This window comes from Marmota monax, unplaced genomic scaffold (assembly GCF_021218885.2).
Source record: "Marmota monax isolate L192 unplaced genomic scaffold, Marmota_monax_Labrador192_F-V1.1 WCK01_AAM20220418_F8-fsc00046, whole genome shotgun sequence".
In the NCBI taxonomy this organism is placed as follows: Eukaryota; Metazoa; Chordata; class Mammalia; order Rodentia; family Sciuridae; genus Marmota; species Marmota monax.
The window spans coordinates 1627807-1650493 of record NW_026692486.1 but is presented as its reverse complement, the minus strand read 5'-3'; the positions used below and the strand labels follow the sequence as shown (position 1 = coordinate 1650493).

Below are 22687 nucleotides of genomic sequence, written 5' to 3'. Positions count from 1 at the left end.
CAGCAGTCCACCCAGGACACCACATTATAGTTTATAGCAATGTCTCCTTGGGATTCTCTCAGCTGCAATCCACGGATTCCAGCTTGCTTGCTTTCTTTGTCCTTACTTTTTGAGGGGTACAGGTCAGATGTTTGGTAGAATGTCCCTTATTTGGATTTGTCTGGCATTTTTATCATGATTTGGTAGGCTTATGGGTTTTGAGAAAAAAGGCCACAGAGGCAAAGCACTATTTCCATCACATCAGGCCAACAGTGCATTCTGCCCACAGAGTTGTGGCTGTTGATGCTGACCTCAATCACCTGCTGGGTAGTGTTTCCAAGTGTCTCCCTGTAACATGATTACTTTGCCATCTCATAGTGTCCTCTTTGCAAGGGAGTCACTATGACTGACTCACTTAAGCAATGGGAGAGTACTCACTTTTAAAAGTATTCCAAATAATATGTCTACCTAGACAGTTTAAGTTCCATTTTTCTGAAGAAAGGAACAGCTCTGGAGTGTTTCAGAGATAGACATTGCTTTAAAATATGTCTTCTAGTAATAAATGCAATATATGCTCATTGTGGGAAAATTGAATTACATCTAAGAAACAGATCACCTAAATTTCACAGCCCATAAGCCACCACAGTTAGTTTCTGAAGTATTGTTTCCAAACCTTCTTTCTATGACTATATTTAAAGAATTGGCATAATCCTCTAGGTGTATGACTCTATTATTTACCACTTAATATTACGAAAAACTGTTATGTACTTTTAGACAAAGTGTTTTATCCTTTAAAATTCCAGAACCTAGCACAGTGCCTGGCGTGTGCTAGTCACATATGTAGATCCTGCATATGTGACTTCATGAACTGAAGAGCCCTCTGTAAAACCATCCAGAGGAACCATTTAAAACTGAGCAAGACAATCTCAGACTCTTTCTTTGCCGGCAAAGGACAACCAGAGTCACTGGCATAGAAATGTTACTTTGGGGCCTTGGAAAATTAGTCCCGTCAGTATTATGGTACATATCATGTAAGGATTAAAAGGAAATTGCATGTAAATTGTTTAATGCAGTGACTGTCATTTAATTTAATAATGGAACATTTTTGTATATTTATCTACTTATTAATTCATTTATTTGTTTCTAGGCACATTCAATTATTTTTGAAAGTTATGTGACTTTTTTTTTTCTTACTAGACTTTTGTTTCCCAGTTTTTGGTTTCTTTTTTTAAAATCATTTTAGAATTTGTTGCACAGGTCCACATTCCTGTATCCCAAGTCATCTGGACCAGGGGCATTTTAGAATTAAAAATTTTTCAGACTTGGAGAAGACAATAGAGCAAATATACAGCACATTATAAAACATCAAGGCAGAGTATGGTGAAACATGTTGCCATCAAACCATAATATTTTCTGTAGCAAAGATGCATAATCACAATAAATAGACTGTTTCTAGTCATTCTATAATTTTTTAGAATTAATTATAAATTTTTATAATTTTTTGATGGTGCATTTTAAGAATCCCCGAGTCTGGGTCATGTGAACACTGTCCTCATTAGAGGAATTTTCAATGCCTCTAGCCAAAGTTTGTCACTTGCTGGGACCAGTTTTTGGTGTATTTCTCAGTTTGCTAGGTTTCTGAACTTCAAGTAGCAAAATTCATACTAAGCACACACTACAATACAGGCCTAGTATTTTGATTTTCCAGAGATAATTTTTGGTTGTTGTTGTTATTCAGAGACCAGCTCAATATATGAGCTTCCTTATCTGTTCTCTGTGCTATTCTACTGCTCTTTCTAGCTTCTGAACGCTCTGCACTAGGTTGGTAGGTATGAGAGGGAACTCGTTTTTTTCTCTTTCCTGAACTTAGACCTCACTTCTTGTCCTGGGGGTTCATTCGACCCAATTCCCTCAGTTATGGACACTGATAAGCCCTCAGTATCCATAGTCACATTGTTTGTCTATGCTGGCCTCTCTTTTCTTCCTTTTCAGCTTCTGATACACAAAGATGTTCCTGCTTCCCGACAAGGTTAGCTATCATCTGTTTTATCTGGTATAGCAGGAGGGTTGTCAGGTCATCTTAGATAATGTATTGCCAGACTAGGACTCTTAATTTTGTTCTCCTTTTAAGTCAATAATCTATTTATTAAATACTTGATGGGCTAGTCAGTTTCATGTTACTAAATGAAATACCTTGAGACAAATAACTTATAAAGAAAAAAAAAAACACTTATTTTGGCTTACAGTTTTGTAGGTTCCAGTACAAGATTGAGCAGCCAATTGCTTTGGGCCTATGATGAGGCAGCATATCACAGTGTGACTGCGTGGCAGAGCAAACTGCTCACCTCATGGCCAGGAAGCTAAAAAGAAAGAGAGATCCAGGTTCCATAATCCCCTTTGAGGGCATAGCCCCAATGACCAAAGGACCTCCCACTAGATCTCACCTCCTGACGGTCCACATCACCTACCATGGTGCCCAATAGGAACCAAGCCTTTAATACATAGATATTTAGGGTGAATTCATTCAAAGCATAGTACTTGGAAAATGTATATTATCAGAGCATTTGATAAATCAGATATGTCATTTACTAAGCCTTGTTGATAATATTTGATATATGAGCTATACAGTTACTTTTTTTCCTTCTGGTACTGAGGGTTAAACCCAGGGCTACTCTATCATTGAGCTACACCCCCAGTCCTCTTTGTTTTGTTTTGTTTTTATCTTGAAACAGGGTCTTGCCAAGTTGCTGAGTCTGGCCTCAAACTTGCAATCCTCCTACTTCAGCCTTCGAAATGGCTGGGATTCTGAGTCTGACTTTATAAAGTTATTTTTAAAATAAAATATTCAGCAACGATATTTTTTTCTTTTGTGAGTAATCCTTTGTATAGCTCACTTGGAAAAATGAGAAATCACAATTTGAAGCCATCTACTTAGTGACAAATTATCTTCCAGACACTGAATACAATTGCTTAATTGAAATCATTTGAATGTTCACTATTCTCAGCAGCATCAGAATGAATCTGTTATGTAAGACTGTGACTCACACTTCATAACTCTAGGCTGAAATGTCAGTGCCTACTAGGTGGTATTGTTCCAGGAGACTTGTAACCTAGTCCATATGTTCTCTTCCTGGGTGAACCCCAATTTTATTTTTTTTAAAGTAGAGTTCATTGCTGGTCTTTAGCACATAGTTTGGAGCAGGGTAAGCACTTGTTAAATACTTGGTGATTTACTAATATTCACAGATAATACTAACTGCCACTAGATTAATGCTTTTTTTTTTGTCTTCCCCTTTTGCTAGTTACTCTGCCAGGCTATCAGCTTAAGAAAAGCTAAACAGAAACTCTGACCATCAGGACTCTAGTTCTATTCAATCAAGGTATTTGCGATAGGTGCACTGCTTTGCTTTCTTTTGCTTGCCCCAAATGATGTAATTTGATATTTGCATTTCTAATAAGGTCCTTTCAAATGTGTTAACATTTCCGTTGGCAAATGGGCATTTTTCTACCCAAGGTTCTTCAATAAATAAAATTCCCTTACATCTTCCAGGGGAACCAATTAATGCATTAAAAACTATGATAATAATGAATCTTCCATCAATAACAGATATGATGCATAAAGTGAAAATCAATCTCTTTTGACTGCTGATGCCTCTTAGCAATAGCAAAATTTCATCTGATAATTATATTAAAACTAAGTGAGTATGACCAGAATTCAGTAAGTAATCATTCTTGTCCAGTCATTTGCTGGTGGTCTGACCTTGACAAATTGTGGCCTTCATTCTCTCCCTCAGAAGGACAAGCTGGTTTACTAGGCAGTATGTTCCATAGCAGAAAGATACACAGTGTCTACTCCTTATGGTCACCTAAGCCGACTGACGAATGTGACTGCTGCACTAGACTCCCAGGTCTGAGAGCACAGGTCTGGAGAGAGAGCTGCTCTTGTCTGCAGGTGGCAACTTGCTGAAAGATGGGTGCAGAATGTTGGGCGGTGGTTGAAAATGACTTTGATGCATTAGTCAGGACTCTTTGGGTTGTAACTGACAAACACACAGCTCAAAAGAGCAAAAATAAGTAAAGAAAAAGAAAGATTTACTGGTTTGTATATACAAACCACAGAATGTGGGGAGGTTGGTTTTAAAAACAGCTGGGCTCAGGATCTCGAATATAGTGCAAGACCTGAAGCCAGTGGTGTAACTTGTTTCTGCTCCTCTCAGCATCGTGGTCTAGTTCTCTCCCAGGAACTTAGCCACTGGTATCCAGCAAATTGCATCTTGATAAGTCTAATACCCCAGAAAAGAGGGTTCCATTACCAGTGTGACTGAAAGGAAAAACAAACAAATCATTCAATCAGGGTGGAGCTCAGAATAGCCCATCCTGAGCATGTGCCCACCTCTTGACCCATGACTTGATTGGCTGATCACTAGTCTTTTTGCTCACCCCTATAGTCAGGAGGAAGAGGCCAATTTCTCTAATAAAGGTAAAGCAGAGAACAATTAAGCATCAGAGGCACTATATCTACCTACCTAGCTACTTCTATATAGGAGCCAATTTATTATGTAATATAGTATGCATTCATCTATTCTGTACATTTATATTTAGGAAAGTAGATATTGTTCTGGGAACTTGTGCACAGGTATATATTTCATGCATGAATTTTCTGCATTTGTGTAAATGCTGGTTCATGAATATCAGTATGTATACACTGCATGTACATATGTATTATTATCTTTGCATGTATGAGTGTGGTCTTTTCTTTTCAATGGAGCTTATTCATATCCTAGATTTTAATTACTCAATGAATGCATTTTCTATCTTCTTCATACCCCAGAACACGTTTAATTCTAGCTGGATTGAACTACTTATGACCCCTATATGTGTCTCATTTCCTTCTCTGGAAAATCAAAGCATCATGTAGTCCTGAGACAGTGCTCAGGGACTCCTGGACAGAGGCACTGTGTCCATATTAGAGATTCAGAGAGAGCATTAATAAAAGTGGTCCTCTATTTAGCTTGCAGAGCATCTAGACCAGGGTGAGACACTCCAAGACTGGGTAGCCAGCCAAACAAGCAAAGAACCATAAGATTAGAATTAAAAGTAGTTAATCCAGAGAAAAGATGAGAAATGGATCTATGGGCTATGAGGCAATCTGATTACCGGAATAGATATTAGTTTACTGTGACTTTTGATGTAGAGCCTTTGGTCTACTGGGAGTGACAGAGCTCAAGGAAACTGTACAGTGTATATTCTGAACTCTTGCTTTTTCTCTTCTCCCCAACTGTACACTTTCTCTCTGTGCCCCAGGAAAATCCTCTCCTAAGCAAGGGAAAGCTTCCTAGAATTATTCAAACCCCCATTCTGTCCCTCCCATTTGGCACACATTTATACATTGTCTTGAGATGTGGCCATTGATTGAGAGTTTTATTTCATAACCAGATGGAGAAACATAATCAACTCTCATATATATATATATATATATATATATATATATATATATATGTCCTCATGTACTTGGAAAAAATGATCTACTATCTTTAAATGATGAATCAAATATGCACATGTCAAATAAGTAATCTTTATTATATGTTAATTTAGTTGTTTCTTTTTCTAAAGCAATTTAATAGTTGAAAATTTTTGCTTTACAATAACAGAAATGAAAATATTCAGATTTTAACAATTAAATTGATCTGTTAAGAAATTTTGGAACATACATTTGCATATAATTGTTCTCCATATACTTATATAAAATCCTAAGCTTATATTCCTAAATATAGAAAACCCATTTATGTCAGCATTAGTTACATGTATACATTTATTTGAATGTGTGTAATGTGTGGTTTTATGGCCAAGAAAGTCAGTTCTATTTCTTAATTGTTACTATAACTATAATTTGGGAAATTCTATTGCAACATCAATATGTTATGCACATCTTTAATTAGGCTAGTGTGGCCTGTCTGTCACACCAACTGATCCTAAATATTCTTATTTAGTCTACTTGAGGCTTTATAATGTTCTCATTTTTAAAAGAGGCATGTTTCAGCTCATTAAATTGCTCAGTAAATGAAAACGAAGCCCTACACTTGAATGCTGTGTTCTGGAAATCCTGTGCTTCTCCACTATGCACATCGTTAGGCACTGTGGAAAGTGTGTCCTTCCCTTACTATCAGAAATCCTCCACAGCTCCAGCAGTCTATGGTTCTCTTCTCAGATCCAAGGGATACACCTGTCACCCCACCTATCACAAGAAAGACTGACTGTGGCATCCCATTCATTGATCATCAGAGCTTAATTCTGTTTTCTAAAAGTAAATGAAAATAAGTCACAAGCTGATTGCTCTGAGCAGGGTCTCCCCTTCATGTCGCACAACACAATGACCAAGTCCATGATAGGAAACTACAGACAGAACCTAGCCTGAAGTTCCTTTCCTTCTTTATCCCCCAAATCTGCCATGATCTCAGCAGGATGAAACAATGATACCTTGAATCAAGCCCTGAGGTACCTAAATCCATTATACCTTCCTTATCTGCTATAATTTAAAATGAATAGTTATAATTTATGTTAGGAAGAAAACTGGGTTCACAATATGTTTCCAAGTATGGCTTTGAGTTTTTTGTTTGTTTGTTTTTTAACCACACCAGCATGGCATTCTTTTTGCCATGTCCAAAGTCAACTGATAATACAGTAACTCTGCCATAATACTACAGGTGGAGTCTGTATATTCAGTACTGCCAGAAATAGGGGGTTGCATTATTGATATAATAATGGAATTCAGGACAAGCCTGAGCTCCTAGTGGGTCAGAAATTAGGGGGAGGTAGGGTGCAGGGGTAGTCTGTTGCAAAATCAATATTGTTCCTGGTCCAAGTTTCAGTTTGGTAACATCTCGTGGCTGTTGTCAGCTCAAATATAAGTACCAATGAGGAATTCTGGGTTCTCTGACCAGAAGACTTTCAATATTTCAGTACTCACCTAGTTTGTTGCACTCATTTTGTTTCTCAAGATTTCTCTTTCCCCCAGGATAAGAATTGTAGCTTGTATTGGTTGACAAAGCAAATGGGTACTTACGGGTTAAAGAAGAGGAACCATTCACCAACTGCATTATTGGATTGTCCTTACTATAGTTGGAATATTTTAATTATTTCAATTCTAATAGTCTTCACAATATGCTGCTTTTTATGAGTCTGGATTCATATATTCAATTCAAAATATAAGTAAAGCCACATATTTATCTTTTCTGTATTCTTTATACTTTTATCTTTTGCATGCCCCTTGGAAGAAAATTATTCAAAAACCAAATATTTACTGATACAATGAAGTGGAGCTCGAACTGGGCATAATTTACTATACTTTGAGATCTTCAGGACAGAGGGTCATAGATTCACTGACAGCCTATAGTTCTGGTTGGGCAGATCCAAAGGTATTATATCCAAAGGATTTTGATTACAGATAATCAAAGAATCAAATTTTGCACCAGGGAAGCCCAAGTTTCCAGAGTGAACACTAAATCTTTGTCACCTCCCACCCCACCTTGTTATAGATAGTACTGAAGAGATATTCCCTCTCATAAACATTTCAGCTCATAAACATCTATGTCATAGAGCCATCTTCCACAGCAACACGTGTACAGATGCTTTGGTTCTGGAAATCACTGCCAGCATGTCTACATAGATGAAAATAATAATAATAATAATAATAATAATAATAATAATAATAATAATAAAACTCTAGGAAGTTGAGTGGTTTCTAGAAAGCCACTAAATATACATTTTATAAGAAAAAAAAAACTTATGAGAAAACCTTAAGGATCAAGACCTTGAAGTAAGTAGATCATCATACCTGCCTCAGTTCAGCCAAGGCTACTGACATGTCTCTTGAATCAGAGTAGAAGGGGCAGGGGCACAGAAGGATGCAGCTGCTTTTGAGGTGTGCAGCTCAAAGTCAAGGCCCCAGTAGCAAAGCTTCTCTCTGACCGCCTCCTGTATCACTCTCTTTCACCTCTTCTTATCCCCCAAGCAAGGAATACAGACTAGAATGCCCTCAAGGTGGATCACAGAAAACAGAAACCATTTTCCCCAAAGCCAGCTATCAAACCTAAAAACAATATTCTAACTTCCCCCACATTTTTTTTGTGTGTAAAAATTGACATAAAGAAGTTTTCTGACCAATGTTGTTTTGAGAAGTCATCAGCTCCCCATTTCAGAAACTGTCCTGCTTCATACCAAAGAGGAAGAAATGCTACATCTGAGGGACCAAGAAGAACCTGAAAGCAAGCCTTACGGAACTTCCCTCCCACAGTCTGGTACTATTGGTTCATACCTTCTTGTCCAATCATATTTCTACCTGTCTGCCCACTTGTCACTAAACCTAAGCATAAAAAATTCAGAGTTCACCCTGGGTCTTTAGATTGTCAATCTGAAGTCTCCCAAGCCATGCAAAATATGATCAAATAAATGCAATGTGCTTTTCTCTTGCTAACCTGTCTTTGACTATTGGGTGTTTTCCCACAATCTTAATGATGGGAAGGAAATGGGCAGCCCCCTTTTCTACCCCTCCAGAAGCATGGTTTGAATGTCAATATTGAAGCTATGTGCCCCAAAATATTGAATCCACCATGTATAATTTTACTTATATTACTTTGACTCTTGAAGCCTTTTCTATCCTAAATATTTTATTTAAATTTTCTCTGAAAGGGATTTCCCCTAAGACCATTATTTGGAAAGGATCAATGCACAAACTTTTGGAAGAGTGAAGCCCAGACATGGGAATATGTGTGGTGGGACTCTCAGTGGGAAAGATGAAATCAGTGAGAAGGGAGGTAGAAAGTCACCAAACCCCCAATTTATCCTGGGACTGCTTGAGAAAAATCTGCCATTCTCTTGAGTGTTCATATGTTGTTTTTTAACTTTGATGTAAAATTTTCTCCTCATCGTTTCTCCTCCTCACCTGTAACATGAATATGGGACTTTTCATTCTATTATGCATAGATCAGAGCTAGAGGAATATATTGTGTTATATGTTTGTCTTTAGGAGAAATGAAATTTCCTTTCAGTAATTCTGGTTTGCTTTGAGTAGCTTAATATCCTATTTCTTCTTTTTAGTGATTTCTTGCTGTTGCGTTAGATGAAAAGCTTTGTGGGATTCATGGTCCACAGTAAGTAGTCAATAAGTATCCTACCTGGGCTCAGAAGATATTTTTAATCTTTTATTATGAAATTGACATGCAATAAAACATATATGTAGGTTTAACAAATAATTAGAATATGTACACATATGTGTTTCCAATAGGATCAACAGATTGCATATCACTGATGCCCCAGAAACCCAGCCTGACCACAAAGCACATGTTCCTCACAAACGTAATTGCTACTGATTTTCTTCCCCTTTTTCTATGTGTCCGTAAACCATTTAGTTTTGCCTCTTCCTGTGAGCTACAAATAGAATCACACTGTGCACACAATCTTACCCTCCAAGTTGTCACATACGGCTACAGAGTCTCCATGGTCATTACTGTATGATATTCCAGTGTACGTAGCAGAATTCAATCCATTCTCCTGCTGATAGCTGTTTGAGTATACTCTAAGTTCTGGCCATCATGCCATGTGTGCTGTCTATGCCTCTCATGTCTGAGTTCATGAATTTCTTTAGTATAGAGAGATACCGATTACTGGAAATGCTGTCATATAGGGAATGCAGACTTGAACTTTACTTGATAATGGGAAAGTGGCTTTGCCAAAGTGGTTGTTCTAGTATATTATCCCACTACTAATATATAAGAGTTCCTGTTGTTCCACATCCTCACCAATATTCAATATTTGCAGATTTCTGATTTTTTTTAACCAATCTGGTATTTGGGACACAGGGATACTTCTTTGTACTTTTAAAATTTTTTTTCTTTGTGATTTAAATTTCCAGAATGCTGAGTACTAGTAGGGTTGGAAAGCATTTTGTAGGTTTATTGACCTGAGTCCAGGGTCTGTAAAATGTGAATATCAATTCTGGTACTCTGAACTTTGGTATTTGGACAGGAATCATTCTGAACATTTTGTGTCATGATGGTAAGTTCAGGGAATGCAGAGGACACCCATTCATTAAATATCCATTTGGAGCTGAGTACCTCATGCACTTTGTCCTACTGAAGCCTCCTAATAACCATCAGATGGATGCTGTTTCCAAATTTTGCAAATAAGGAAATTGAGACTTAGAGGTTAAGAAAGTTACCCCAAAACAAACATACTGCTTTTGGAAGTATAGCTCAGTGTGAAAACTCAAACCATGCCTTGGTGCCTCCAAAGCCTGAGCTCTTTTCAGTAATCACGTTTCTTCACAAGAAATAACCCATACAGGAGAAAAATGATGCTTGATATTCTTTGGTAAAGTCATTGTATTAAAAACTATATCAAAAGAAGTTCAAAGGTAGCCCGATTAATATAACTAATTAAATAACCAAATCCCTAGGTCCATTTTTCTTTCAACACTTTAAAATCCAAATCACAAATATTTAAACAAATGAAAGGGTCTTTGATATGTGGTGGGATTTCCCTTATGAGAGTAATTCATAGAACATTTTAGTCACATGTTTCATTTTCAGCCTGTGACAAGCACTTGTGAAATGATTAACACCATACTGTGGAGTTGTAGAACATTAAATGACAGCCAGAAATAAAAGTAAGAAAAAATGAGAGTGGGACAAACTATTCTCTGAGAGACACATTTTATATAGGTAATCAATTTATTAGGACACTCAACAAATTCAAGCAATAGACACTTTTAAAAAATTAATTTAAAACCAATTAAAGGATAAACATCAAGCAAGGCTCCTAAGGATTTATGTGTTATTAATGGTGCTTTTCCCCCCGACTATAAAGGTCTAATAAAAAGCCTGTAAATCCTGTAGATACAGAAACAATTTTCAAAGAATCAAATTAACCAGAAGCAATGACTCAGGTATGATATTGCCCACAAAAAGGGATGGACCAAGGAAGCTCGCAACATCTCTCACAGGATGCTAAGAATAACTCTCAAGAGGGGCAGCCTCCTGTGTGCCCCTCTCCTCTCTAGTATCTTTACAAAATGACCTTTCAAAGGATCTGATCCAAAACCTCTCCCCAGAGGAATATATACACACCGGTGGCCTGCTTCTTTGTCACCAACATCAAACAGGCTTAGACTTTGCATCTATGGTTATTAGCCTCACATTTATCCCACTCCACAGCAATGAACAGTGAAAACAATTTTATTAACCACTTCTCTATGCCTCACACATTTTTTGATGTTCATTACTCTACCGTATTTCATGAGACAAATGTTTGCTGGCAAAATTGCTAGCATAGCGTGTACTTTCTAGTTGTCAATACGCAGCCATCCTCTCCTGTGCCACCAGTTGACTACAAAGATTTAAAGGTTCAGTGATTATAGGATTTAAATGATTTTAACCCCTTTAAATTTGGAAACTCTTTAAATCCCATTATCTCTGCAGCCACTGAGAAATTTGAAATTAGCTTGGCCTTTCCTAGCTCCAGGTCTAAGGATTACAGAGTTTTAAAGAGTACAAATGCTTTTCTGAAGTTCTATAAAGAGCTGTCCCCAACCAGTGGACCCAGAGGAAATAAAGCCAGCCAGTTCTCCAGCTGGTAAGTGCTGATCAGAGTTTCTAAATGGAAAGACCTATATGTTATGCCACAAACCACCAGGAAAACAGGTAACTGCTTCCTCGACTCCATATGAAGCCACTGAATTGGAAGATCTGATGTAGGAGGGGGGTAGGTTTTTAGACATGTGTCAGAAGTGTCTAAGAATGAGAAAAAAAGATATCAAGGACCCAAACAAGCTCTCTGGGACAGAGAGGGTAATTCAGTGAGTTGGAAGCCATCTTGCTCCTGAAGAAAAGCTGTTACCATGGATACCCATGGAATCCTAGGTAACCTCTGGGGTCTTACCTCTTGTGTCCGCACATTTATGTATCCATAGTGAGTTCGAAGGGGCCGCCTGTATGTGTAGGAGAACGGTATCCATTTTGTACCAGGTTGTCCAAAGCAGTTTAGTAGCAATGAGAAATTCACTTCATTTACAAGGCGCACAACCAGCAGGAAGAGGAATGCAGCTATGAAGCTCACCGCAATCACAGACTTTCTCTACAAAACATAAAAAAAAAAAGACTTTCAACTAAAAGCAGTCACAGAGGGAGATTCCTTTCTCTTTTTCTTTCATAAGGAAAAAAGGATTCTGTCACTTAGAATATTTCACTTCGAGACTGAAAATAATGACTTAGTGACCAGGTCGCCTTTGTGTGCTGGGCCTCTGAGATCAAGCAGAGAGGTTTTCTTGTACTCCTCCCTTCTGTCTCTTCTCCTCTTTACTTTCCTATCTTCCTTGCACACTCCAATTCAGTTTGAAAAACCCAAATCAGAAATTTCCACCTGCAGGCAGCCTTTCCTAATGGCTCAATCCCTCCCACCAACATTCTTTGACACCCCACCTCCCCACCAATAGAGGAAGAAGGCCTGTCACTCCCTTGCTTTCCTTGAAAGGCAATATGTTGTACTATTTTCACTGCACAACACTGTGTGTTTATGGAATCCTCCTTCCACAGGATTGTGAGCTCCTGTAGAACTGGGTTGTACTCTGTGTTATAACTCCCTATATCCCAGGATCTTAATGCAGGACCTCAATGCTATAGGCATTCAACAAATACCTGAGTGAAATGAAGGAATGAATGCATTTTTTTCCCATTCTTGTAGACAGTCTCATTATGGCTCACCCTTCTGCTTTTGTATCTAGAATCCTTTGTGTGCAGGAAATTGAAAGGCAAGTGACTCACCCAAGATAGAGATTCAACCAAGAGATTTTATTGGGGGACTGCCCGGAGGGGAAGAAAAGGAGAGGCAGAGAGTAGAGAGAAGAGAGGAGGAGGACAGAGAGGGAGAGAAAGAGAGCAGAGAGAGGAGGGAAAGAAGAGGAAGAGGGAAAAGCGGAAGAGAGGAAGAGGGTAGAGAGCGTGAGCTTGCAATCTTCGGCTTAAGAAAGGTTGCATAGGTGACATGGCACGTGCTGATTGGCAGGGTGACTCGGGAACAGCCAGTAGACACTGTGTCTTACAGGGATTGGTCGAGAAAACTTTTGAATTTGGCGCTCTTCGGCTTGGCGCCCTTTGGAGAGGAGGGGAAGGGGTAAGGGATTCCGTGATGTTCTCCCGAGATGGAAATAACTTCAGCGGGGAGTCTCCCACACACCCAACAGAAATGACCTGTGCTAAATAAAGCATGTGCAAAAGTAAAAATCAAAATGATAACCACAAAGGGAGGAAACATTTCAGACCAGGCAGCATAAGAACATTCTGCTCAATGTTCTGCAATGGAATAAAAGCTAGAGCAAATGCATTTATCAGGTGGGAGAAAGCAGAGATGTATTTAAGATTGATCTTAATAAAAGGCATGAGTTTAAACTGGTAGGGATGTGTGGGCACCTAGGTAAAAGAAACAGAACAGACTAGAAAACATGGGATAATTCATAGGCCCAGAGCAGTCTGTCTTAACTGTACAGCACAAAGGAGAAAAGGCTAGAGATATAAATGAAAACCTTATGGTAGACTGCTATCAGACACCAAGCTAAGAAGCCTGTGCTGAGTTTGCTAGGAAATGAAAAGCCAAAGTAGATTTTTGTTGTTGTTGTTGTCTATTTATTTAATTTTGCTAATGGTAACACTTATAATCAAACATCAGTGTTTAAGATGCTTTGGAGCAGGGAGAGAATAAAGGTACAGAGTGACTAATTAGGAGGTTGTTCTCTTTGGTCAGGGCAGAGGTAAGGAGGGATGGAAACTAGGACAGAGGCAGAGGAAATAAAAGGTGAAAAAAGACGTGAAAGACTCAATTTAGATAGAAGGAATAGAACCTGATCGTGGATGAGAAACACATGGCAGACCCAAAACTCATACACGACGGAGACTTTGAGCCTAAGGGATTGCAACAAATAAAAACCAGTCATATCAGGAGACACCAGAGTGCCCAGAGCAGGAATTTATCCATGACCTTGGCTTTCTTGTTGCTGATTTTCAGGGTCTGGTAGATCATCCTCATGAAATTGTCACAGAGTCAGGGGGAAGGTCAATGCTAGAGCAAGAAGAAAGATGAGCTGAGGTTGGACCTCAAGAACAACTCTGCTACAAGGGCAGGGCAAAGACAGCGAAACGTTCCCTCGTGAAATTGGACTTGGCCTCTCATTTCTCTTCAAACTTAAGGAAAGCCAATAATTTTCTGAGAATTACTGAGTATTTGTTGTTGTGATTGTGTGTTGAATTTACCACTTCTTGGTATAATTAACTTCATTTTTTTTCCTCATAAAATCTCCCAAGGAAGTAAAGAAACTCAAAGATGGTCCCTGTGTCTGCTGAGGGCCCAGCTGCTATCTGTACAGCAAAACCCGAGGTCAGAGACACCCAAAGAAAGTCTTCATTCTTTCTTGGCTTTTGTAATTTGTAAAACCTACATTCCTCCGTCTAGCCAGCCTAATTTTCTAATCACCTGAAAGTCCCTTGAGCTCTGCCTCCTCAAAACCCCTTATCTCACCACTAACTACCACAGCCTTACCTCATTTAACCTTCTAATCATGAAAAACCGTTTTAATTTGCTCCTCTGTGGAATCATTATGTCCACAACATTGCAATGTGTCAAGGTAACAGCTTAAATGAGGTGATGGATTTTACAAGTTTAAAGGGACATAGACCAGAACAGATGGCTAAATAAAAGCAAAGAGGCCAGTCACCCATTAAGTAAACAGGTAAGAACCTTTTTTTCTTTTCTTTTTTTTTTTTTTTTTAATCACCATCCAGTAGCTTGTTACAAAACAGAGCTTGCTTTGAAGGAGACCCAGATGGGATCTGTGCTTTTGTCTACTGCAGAGCCCAGCATGGGTCTCTGGTTCTCTTAGTTACTGTATTGCATTGCATGAGTAGGGGGTTTGGGGACAAAGGCGTGCCTTTCTGAATCTGCTGATGGTGAGTACTAACACATACATAATGCATACATGAGAAGAAAATAAATCAACCATTTTGAGAGAAACTTCAAAATGGAATGAAATCACAGTGGTAAAAGCCTGCTCCCTGGCAATCCATGTCCTCCTCCTGTGTTCTATCAAAGGGAACTAAGTAATGAGCATGAAGAAGGTGGGGGAGCAGCTGAGTAAGACTTAGGCACGGGTCCCTCTGTGCTCCCCTTGGAATGGCATTCTGCAGTGGGCAGAGCTGTTCCCAGCTCAGACCTCCAGCCCAGACCCTCTTGTGTTGCCTGGACCTTATTATTCGCCTTTCTTCATGTTTCTATATCTCTGTGTAACCTGAAAGCGTTGTCATAGTGCTGCCACAAAACCACCCTGAAACTCCACTAGAAAAGGTGGAACTTGAAGCACATTCTATGCTCCAGATGACAAGGACAACAGAACCTAACCCAAGGTTTTATTCTCCTAGTAGTCACTTCTGCTTGATCATGACCTTGAGCTTCAGCTACTACAGTGAAAATCATGGATGAGGCACTTTGAAGTCTATTCATAGCTAAATGCAGAGAGAGAGAGAGAGAGAGAGAGAGAGAGAGAGAGAGAGTGTGTGTGTGTGTGTGTGTGTGTGTCTGTTAGGGATGCAGGAGATGGGGAAGTAAACGAAGTACTAATACTAACATTATCTACATGAATGTATTCATACCTTCAAGTCACAATTGTTCATTGGGTCCAGAAATTATAATAGAAAGTCCATGCTTCCCAAGAGTCATTTAGTGACTTTTAGTGACTCATGTGTCACATGAGGTACCAGGAGGTATGCATGGGATACTGGGATCTCCAGGGAAGTGTTGTGGGAGGGACAACACTTCTTGAAATGATTGCCTGAATAGAGTGTGTATTAGGATGGGGGAGGATTAGCAGTGTGAAGACAGGAGGAGCATTCTAGGCAGAGATAACAGTGGTTTGAAAGTCCATAATTTGATCAAAATCCTTCAAGTCAGCCAGGTGTGGTAGTGCATGGCTGTAATCCCAGCAGCTTGGGAGCCTGAGGCATGAAGACTACAAGTTCAAAGCCAGCCTCAACAACATATCAAGGCCCTAGGACACCTACAGAGACCCTGTCTCAAAATAAAACATACAAAGGGCTGGAGATGTGGCTCAGTAGTTAAATGCCCCTGGTTCCTGGGTTCAATCCCTAGTACAAAAAAAAAGAAAATGAAAGAAACCTCCAAGTCATTTGGTAAGAAGGCTACAAAGATTCCATGTGGCAAGAGAAGATACAAAATAGAGATCAAATAATAAAACAAAAACCAATCAGCCAAATATATTAAATGGGATGCGTTTATCTAGCCTACCTACTTTATATTCAGATAATGAGAGGATGAATGCATGAAAGTGCTATGTTTCATAATTCTAAAATATCTTCCATTTTCCAGTCAAGAAAAAATGCACCAGATCAACACACCATAAAGTCCTGTTTCCAGTTGTTTGACTTATTCCATCAATAAATGTACATCATCAGCAGCTCGTTCTAGTAACAGTTATGAGTCCATACCTGCTCAGAAGATTGGAAGCCTCCACCTATTTAGACCTGTGCACTGTGTCTAACCATTTGTTTATTGATGTGATCAGTATTGCCTTTATTGAAGTCATCAGAACATCCTTCAGATTCAACTGCCACCAGTTAGGTTAAGCAAAAAACAGTAAGTATCTGTCAGCTTATAAAGGATCAGACTTGGTTTAACAAATTTTCCATACTGCAAAAAGCAGACATAAACTTAATAAGTGGCCATTCCTGTGAGATCAGAAGCATGGACATTAAATAATACACAGAGTAGAAAGCACAGAGCACATTTGAAGGGCAAAGTCAGCACTCAAGAAATGCAAGATGTTATCACAATACAATTGTTAATTGTTAGATCCTTGATGGGTAGTAGCCAGTTGGCAAATGCTGCCTTGTGAACCCCATGATAAAAACTAGAGGAATCTCTTTCTCAAATATTCCAAGCAGCTGCAAACCCTTGAACTATTCAGTGCAATGTATCCATACAAGCTCCAGGAGAATGTCACTATGCCTAAATAGATCTTATGAATAGCTTTAGGGAAAGCTTTCTCCTTTTCTATTCTTCATTTTGCACAAATCTGAAGGGGTCTTTAACAGCTGAAACATTTAGAATTTAATCCCATCTCTATTGCAAAAATATGCATCAAAAATGTGACATTCCAGTTGCTTGCTCCTCAAAGGCAGAATATAACTTATCAGACTTTATATCAAAAATGCCTATTTCTGCTACAGACAGCTCATGATTTGGGAGAGAAGACGATTGCAGAGATTTAGACCTAGCAAATTTGCAAACTGTATTAATTTTATTTATGTTTTAATTCCTTCTACCACAGGATTAGTCATTTGTTACAGAATGTTCTTTAACTACTAATCCAGACAGTCGATGGACTTTTTTAAAATTTGCTTTTCCATAAATGATAACCAACAGTATAAAGGTGTACTTTTGTATTTAGGTAGTATTATCTATTGACTTGAAGTAATTGCTTACTAGGGTAAAGTAGAGTTAACTTTTATCCATTTGCTATTATTTAGCCAATAAATTTGAGATACAATATCAATTGGGTTATTTGTAGCAGTGCTCAGTCACTTCACATATTGGAACATCCCTACACATTGCTTATTTGTGATCTTATCAAATGCTAATTCTCCTATATAAAAATCATAGTTCTACCTTGTACCATTGGCCAAGTTCCAAGTCTCGTTCTCCCCAAATACAATAAAGCTTCTTGCCATTTGCAAAAGATAAATTAGCAAAGCTCAGAGTATATAAGGAGAGCCTCCCTTTGTTTTGTTTTATCTGTTGAATCAACAATCAGTTTGAATCCTGCTTATTAAACCATAGTGCACTTTGGGGAAAATCTCACACATTTGTGTGGGATAGAGGTCAAGAAAGGAGGGTACTAAAAAGGCAGAAGTCCTGATGGTCAAGTCCATGCAGGAGCTTATGGGGGCAGCCTCTGGAAGCACAGGTTATCAACCAGAGAGTCTGAATGTCAAACAAGACCAATAGAGGAGAATTAATAGCATGTGAGAGTGCAGGAGGCTGAACAGATGCAATACGGTAAACAGATTTTGAGGATAGCCTTTGAAGAAGGCAGGAGGAAAGTCGCTAGGGAGTGAGGATGAGATATGATCCTGCAAAGTCTTCTCTGTCATGCCAAAAAGTCTGACCTTATGCGGTAGAATCCAAAGGGACCTGATCCTGGGAAAGACAGGATCAGGTCTGACTTTGGAAATTTCTCTCTTGAAGTGGTGGGGCCATTGGATGGAGTTGGGGAAGGACACCTATCATGATATTATCAGCATGAGAAACAACAATTATTACTCTTAGAGACTGGCTTTTCTTCTCCCAGTAGGGGTACCTTCTAGGAGATTAAGTTAAGATAGAGCATAAATAAATAAATGATTAACACAGTCTTAACAGAAGATAATATTTAATGAATGTTATCCAGTATAAAAATATTTATATACTCTCCTTTTCCCAAAGAAAGAAAGGCAGATGGAAGTTGAGTGACTTGTCCAAGGTCACTGATCGTGGAAATGTAAAGATAGGACTTGAGCTCAGATATTCTGACTCCAGAACCATGCTCTAGTGTGTGAAATTACTAAGTTGTTCATTGTTATTCATACCAATGGGAACACTCTTAAAGAACTAATTCAGAAATTTTAAGAGCTGGTACCAGCCTTAAATAGATTTGGTAATGTAGTTTGTCAACAAACACAACACCTAATTCATATGGAAAATTAAGAGGCTGATGTGAAACATGGTAATCACATTTACTTCAAAATCAGTAATTGTGGACAAATTTAATTCATTTTGCCTAAATCTGGCTTTATTCCCAGAATTAAAAAGACAACTACAGGTTACCCTTGGTTAGCACTCAGGGAAAATGTAGCAATTATGCTTCCACTTCTATTAGAGAACACTAGGTACTCTCTATCTTATTGTGGGTAGTTTGCAGGCCCCAACTGAGGGAATGGGTGTCTTCCCTTCTCAGTTCTACCACCCTTTTATTTAAATAAAATGGTAAACAATAAAATGTTTGGCGGTTTTATAAGAAAAAAGTTTAAAAGCAATAGAACTCCTGCAAACTAGCAATCTACTTTAAGAATTTGGAACGCATGTCAACGTGTCACCTGCAGTCATGGGTACAGTCAGTAAAAATAACCAATCCAACAAAAACCAAGGCAATAGCAATCTCATGGGCACTACTGGCACCAACTCTTCTATGCAGAAACTAGTCCTAGAAAAACACATAGATGGCCAGAATTTCCTCAGAGATTTTTCTTTCCCAAAGACTTCCTGTGGCTACAAACATCAAGCTAACCTGAGCATTATGAGTTTGTCAGATGACATCCCAAGAGGTCACGCTGAATTTTCTGACACCTATGTTAAAACCATAATGAAAAAATACCACATGAAAATCACTATGATCACACTCACTGAGTTTGTCTTACTTAGTAAAATGATAAAAACCCGGTTTATCTCATTTGGCCTGCTCATCTTTATCCTAATGCCTCAGTATATGTCCTTTCATAGAGCAGGCAGAAATCAAAGTTCATCAGGAACACAGGATAGAACCAAAGATCAATACTACATGCACAGTATGAAGGGCCCAGAAGGCAAAGTTTCCTGGTGTGGCTGGACAAACAGACACACAGAAATTTAACCCACGGGGTTAGTTCCGATGATGAGAAGAACAACAGAGACAGAGCAGATGACCCTAAAGTTTCTTTTCTTTTCCTTAAATCTTGTTTCATATTGAGCACCTGCTGCTACATTGAGGGACTCTCTGTGCCCCTAGAGTTGGGCAGAAGGAAAAGAAGTGTTGAGCAACGAGGGAGGATGGAAGGAATCAGGTGATCAAACCCGACCAGACCTGGGCTTTTGTTGAGTTCTCAGCCACCTTACAGTCTTCATTAGCTTTTTATGGCTTATGCAAATTTCTGCTTGGTGTCTTTTTCTCTTTTAAGAGATAAGTTTGTCTCTTAGAATCCAGTTCTTACTTCAAGGTGTTCAGGACACAGAAGTGGAGCATAAGCATTAATTCTGGTAGCCCTAGTGTCCTTAGAGAAGGAAGTGCTGCCCAGAACCACCATAACAATGACAGTGACTTCAATGGGACACTGATGAGGACATCAACCGAGAACTCTTATTTTTATATGAATCGACATGACCTTTACATTATACAGCATTTATCTTTTCAAACACGTTCAAAACTGTCACCTCACATAAGTCTCAATCACCAGTGAAATAAGAAGTGCTTAAAAATCTCTCCCCTCTCCCTTCCATGCCCTCCATGTTTCCAACTGGACTCCTCATCATTCTCCAGAGCCCCATTGCTACATATATCCTGGGATTTTGTTCTTCTTGTTCTCCCTGCCTGTTCCTGTTTTTCACCATCTCCATCTCTACAAGTTCAAATATGACTCAGCTCAAATGGTTTCTCCTCATTCCTCCCTGGCTCCCAGTGCAGGGAGGAGAGTGGGGTGTGAGGAGGTGCACGGAGAAGGAAGGAGGAGAAAATTAGCACAGAAAAGATTGCCATTTAATTTTGCCTTTGAAAATTCCTAGAAATAAATAAAGTCTGAGAAACATCTCCTAAGTGACAACACCAAGCACAGTATCTCAAACATAGAAGGTGGTAAATATCTGGGAAGTAATGAAAGAAGGAAGGATGGAGGGACTAAATATTATTCTCTTCCAATGTAAGTGCTAAATTACCCGAAATACTTCACATTAATATTATGGAGGGCAAAAAAAAAAGAGTGTTTTGTATAAAAAGAAAAAAAACGCAATTTTTTTTTCTTTTTCTCATCTTTCGGAAATTTCTATGTACATGTGATGTGACTATGGTGGGAAGGTCGGGGAAGTAGGGGAAGTTTAGGATATGGAATATAAAGTGAAGAAAAAATTGAGTATTTGCTAAACTGGACTTTTCACTGAGAAACTGCTTCAAAGTTCCTAAAAGAACTTGTAAATCTGAATGGCAGCAAACTAGTAAACCTGCTTACAGCAACATTCTTTATATGGCACATAATGAAAAGACTTACAAGAATACATATTTTTTAGAAAATCAACTCTTGTCGGAGGATGATAACACTTAAAGCTAGAATCTTATATCATAGAATGAGAAATGGATAACAAAAGAGTATCCTGTCCTTCTGACAAGGACAATAGCCCATTTCTAAGAGGAGAGACTTGCAGCAGTGTGCTATTTATTGCTCAGCAAGTACCAGGTACCATGCCAAGTACTCTTCAGGAATGAAAATGGATTTTTCCCAAGAGAGCTCCTGTGGACTCAGGGTGGCCAAGTGATACTAAATGGTCAATACCTATAACCTCTGTCTCATGGCTTAGGCCCATCGCACCTGTTTTCTTACCTGAAATTGGAGAAAACAATAGTATCTATTATTTAATTATTAAGCATTTAAATGAATTACTACACCTAATCCTTAGAGCACTGTCTGGCAAAAGGAATGTCTCAATAAATGTGAGCTTCTATTATCACATTTTATCAGCTATAGATACCATTAATTGCTGGTCACATTGTTACTTTCAATATGATAAAAAAAACAATAAGATGGTGAGTCTAAGAGGAGACCTCTGTAAAAAGCTGAAACACCAAATGGCTATTTCTTTAGAGTTAGAATATTCCAGAAATAAAACTGCTATTCTAAGAGGCAGAAGAAGAGAAAGAGGAAAAATAATCTCCCTGGAGAATTTAAATCACAAACAATTACTCATGCAGGTTTTGGATACATTTTTACTACCAATATGATTTTTAAATGGTCTCAGGTGGGTAGTGATCCCAGACGACCATCTGTTACAACACCAATCCTGTTTGAGGAAGAATCCTAGAAGAATTAAACTTTGGGGGTTGAGGTTGAGGCTCAGCAGTAGAGCACTCGTCTGGCATGTGCGCACCCTAGGTTCGATCCTCAGCACCACATAAAAATAGAGGCATTGTGTTGTGTCCATCTACATCTAAAAAAAAATAAAATAAAATATTTTTTAAAAAATAAATAAATAAAGGTATTGTGTCCAACTACAACTAAAAAATAATAATAATAAAAAAGAATTAAACTCTGTTCAGGCTGATAAGGACTGCAAAGTGGTATTGAGTATAAGATACACTCCACTCTCAGATATGTGCAATGTGGAAGAACATCTTAAAAATCAATGAAATATGGCAGCAGTTTCATGGTCATAGTTGTAATCACCATCATTATCATCAACCCCCTAAGGAACAAAGAGAATCAGGAATGGTGTCTGCTGCCTGGATTACTTTAAACATTATCTCTCATCCTGTATCCTAAAGAAGGCATAATAAGGAAAGAATAACTAAAGCTGTTTGAGACAATGCAATTTACCAATGCAAAATAGCCTTTGGGTCTTTTTTTTTTCTTTTTGTTGAGATTGCACCTGAAAAAAAAAAAAAAAAAAAAAACAACCATCCAACCAACCAAACAAACAAAAACCCCCTTTTTTCTGAGGATAGTTAAACTCTCCTCTCCTTCTCCTGCACAGGCAGGCATATTCCACCCCATCCCTATGCATACAAATCCACTGTGGCACCTCCCAGTATCTCTCTAAGGAATATGCACTGTCCTCTTGTAGGTCAAAGTTGAACCTTAGCAGAGTAAAGCATACATAT

At 38.5% G+C, this 22687-nt stretch overlaps 1 protein-coding gene across 2 annotated transcripts in view; it reads right to left on the bottom strand.

Annotated features, from left to right (window-relative positions):
• Nucleotides 1-22687, bottom strand: part of St6galnac3 (ST6 N-acetylgalactosaminide alpha-2,6-sialyltransferase 3) — a 517138-nt gene that overhangs the window by 285765 nt on the left and 208686 nt on the right. For both annotated transcript variants that reach the window (XM_046443311.2, XM_058578929.1), the window contains exon 2: nt 11914-12108. In XM_046443311.2, the coding sequence (XP_046299267.1) occupies nt 11914-12108 (195 nt within the window). The remainder of the gene's footprint in view (nt 1-11913; nt 12109-22687) is intronic.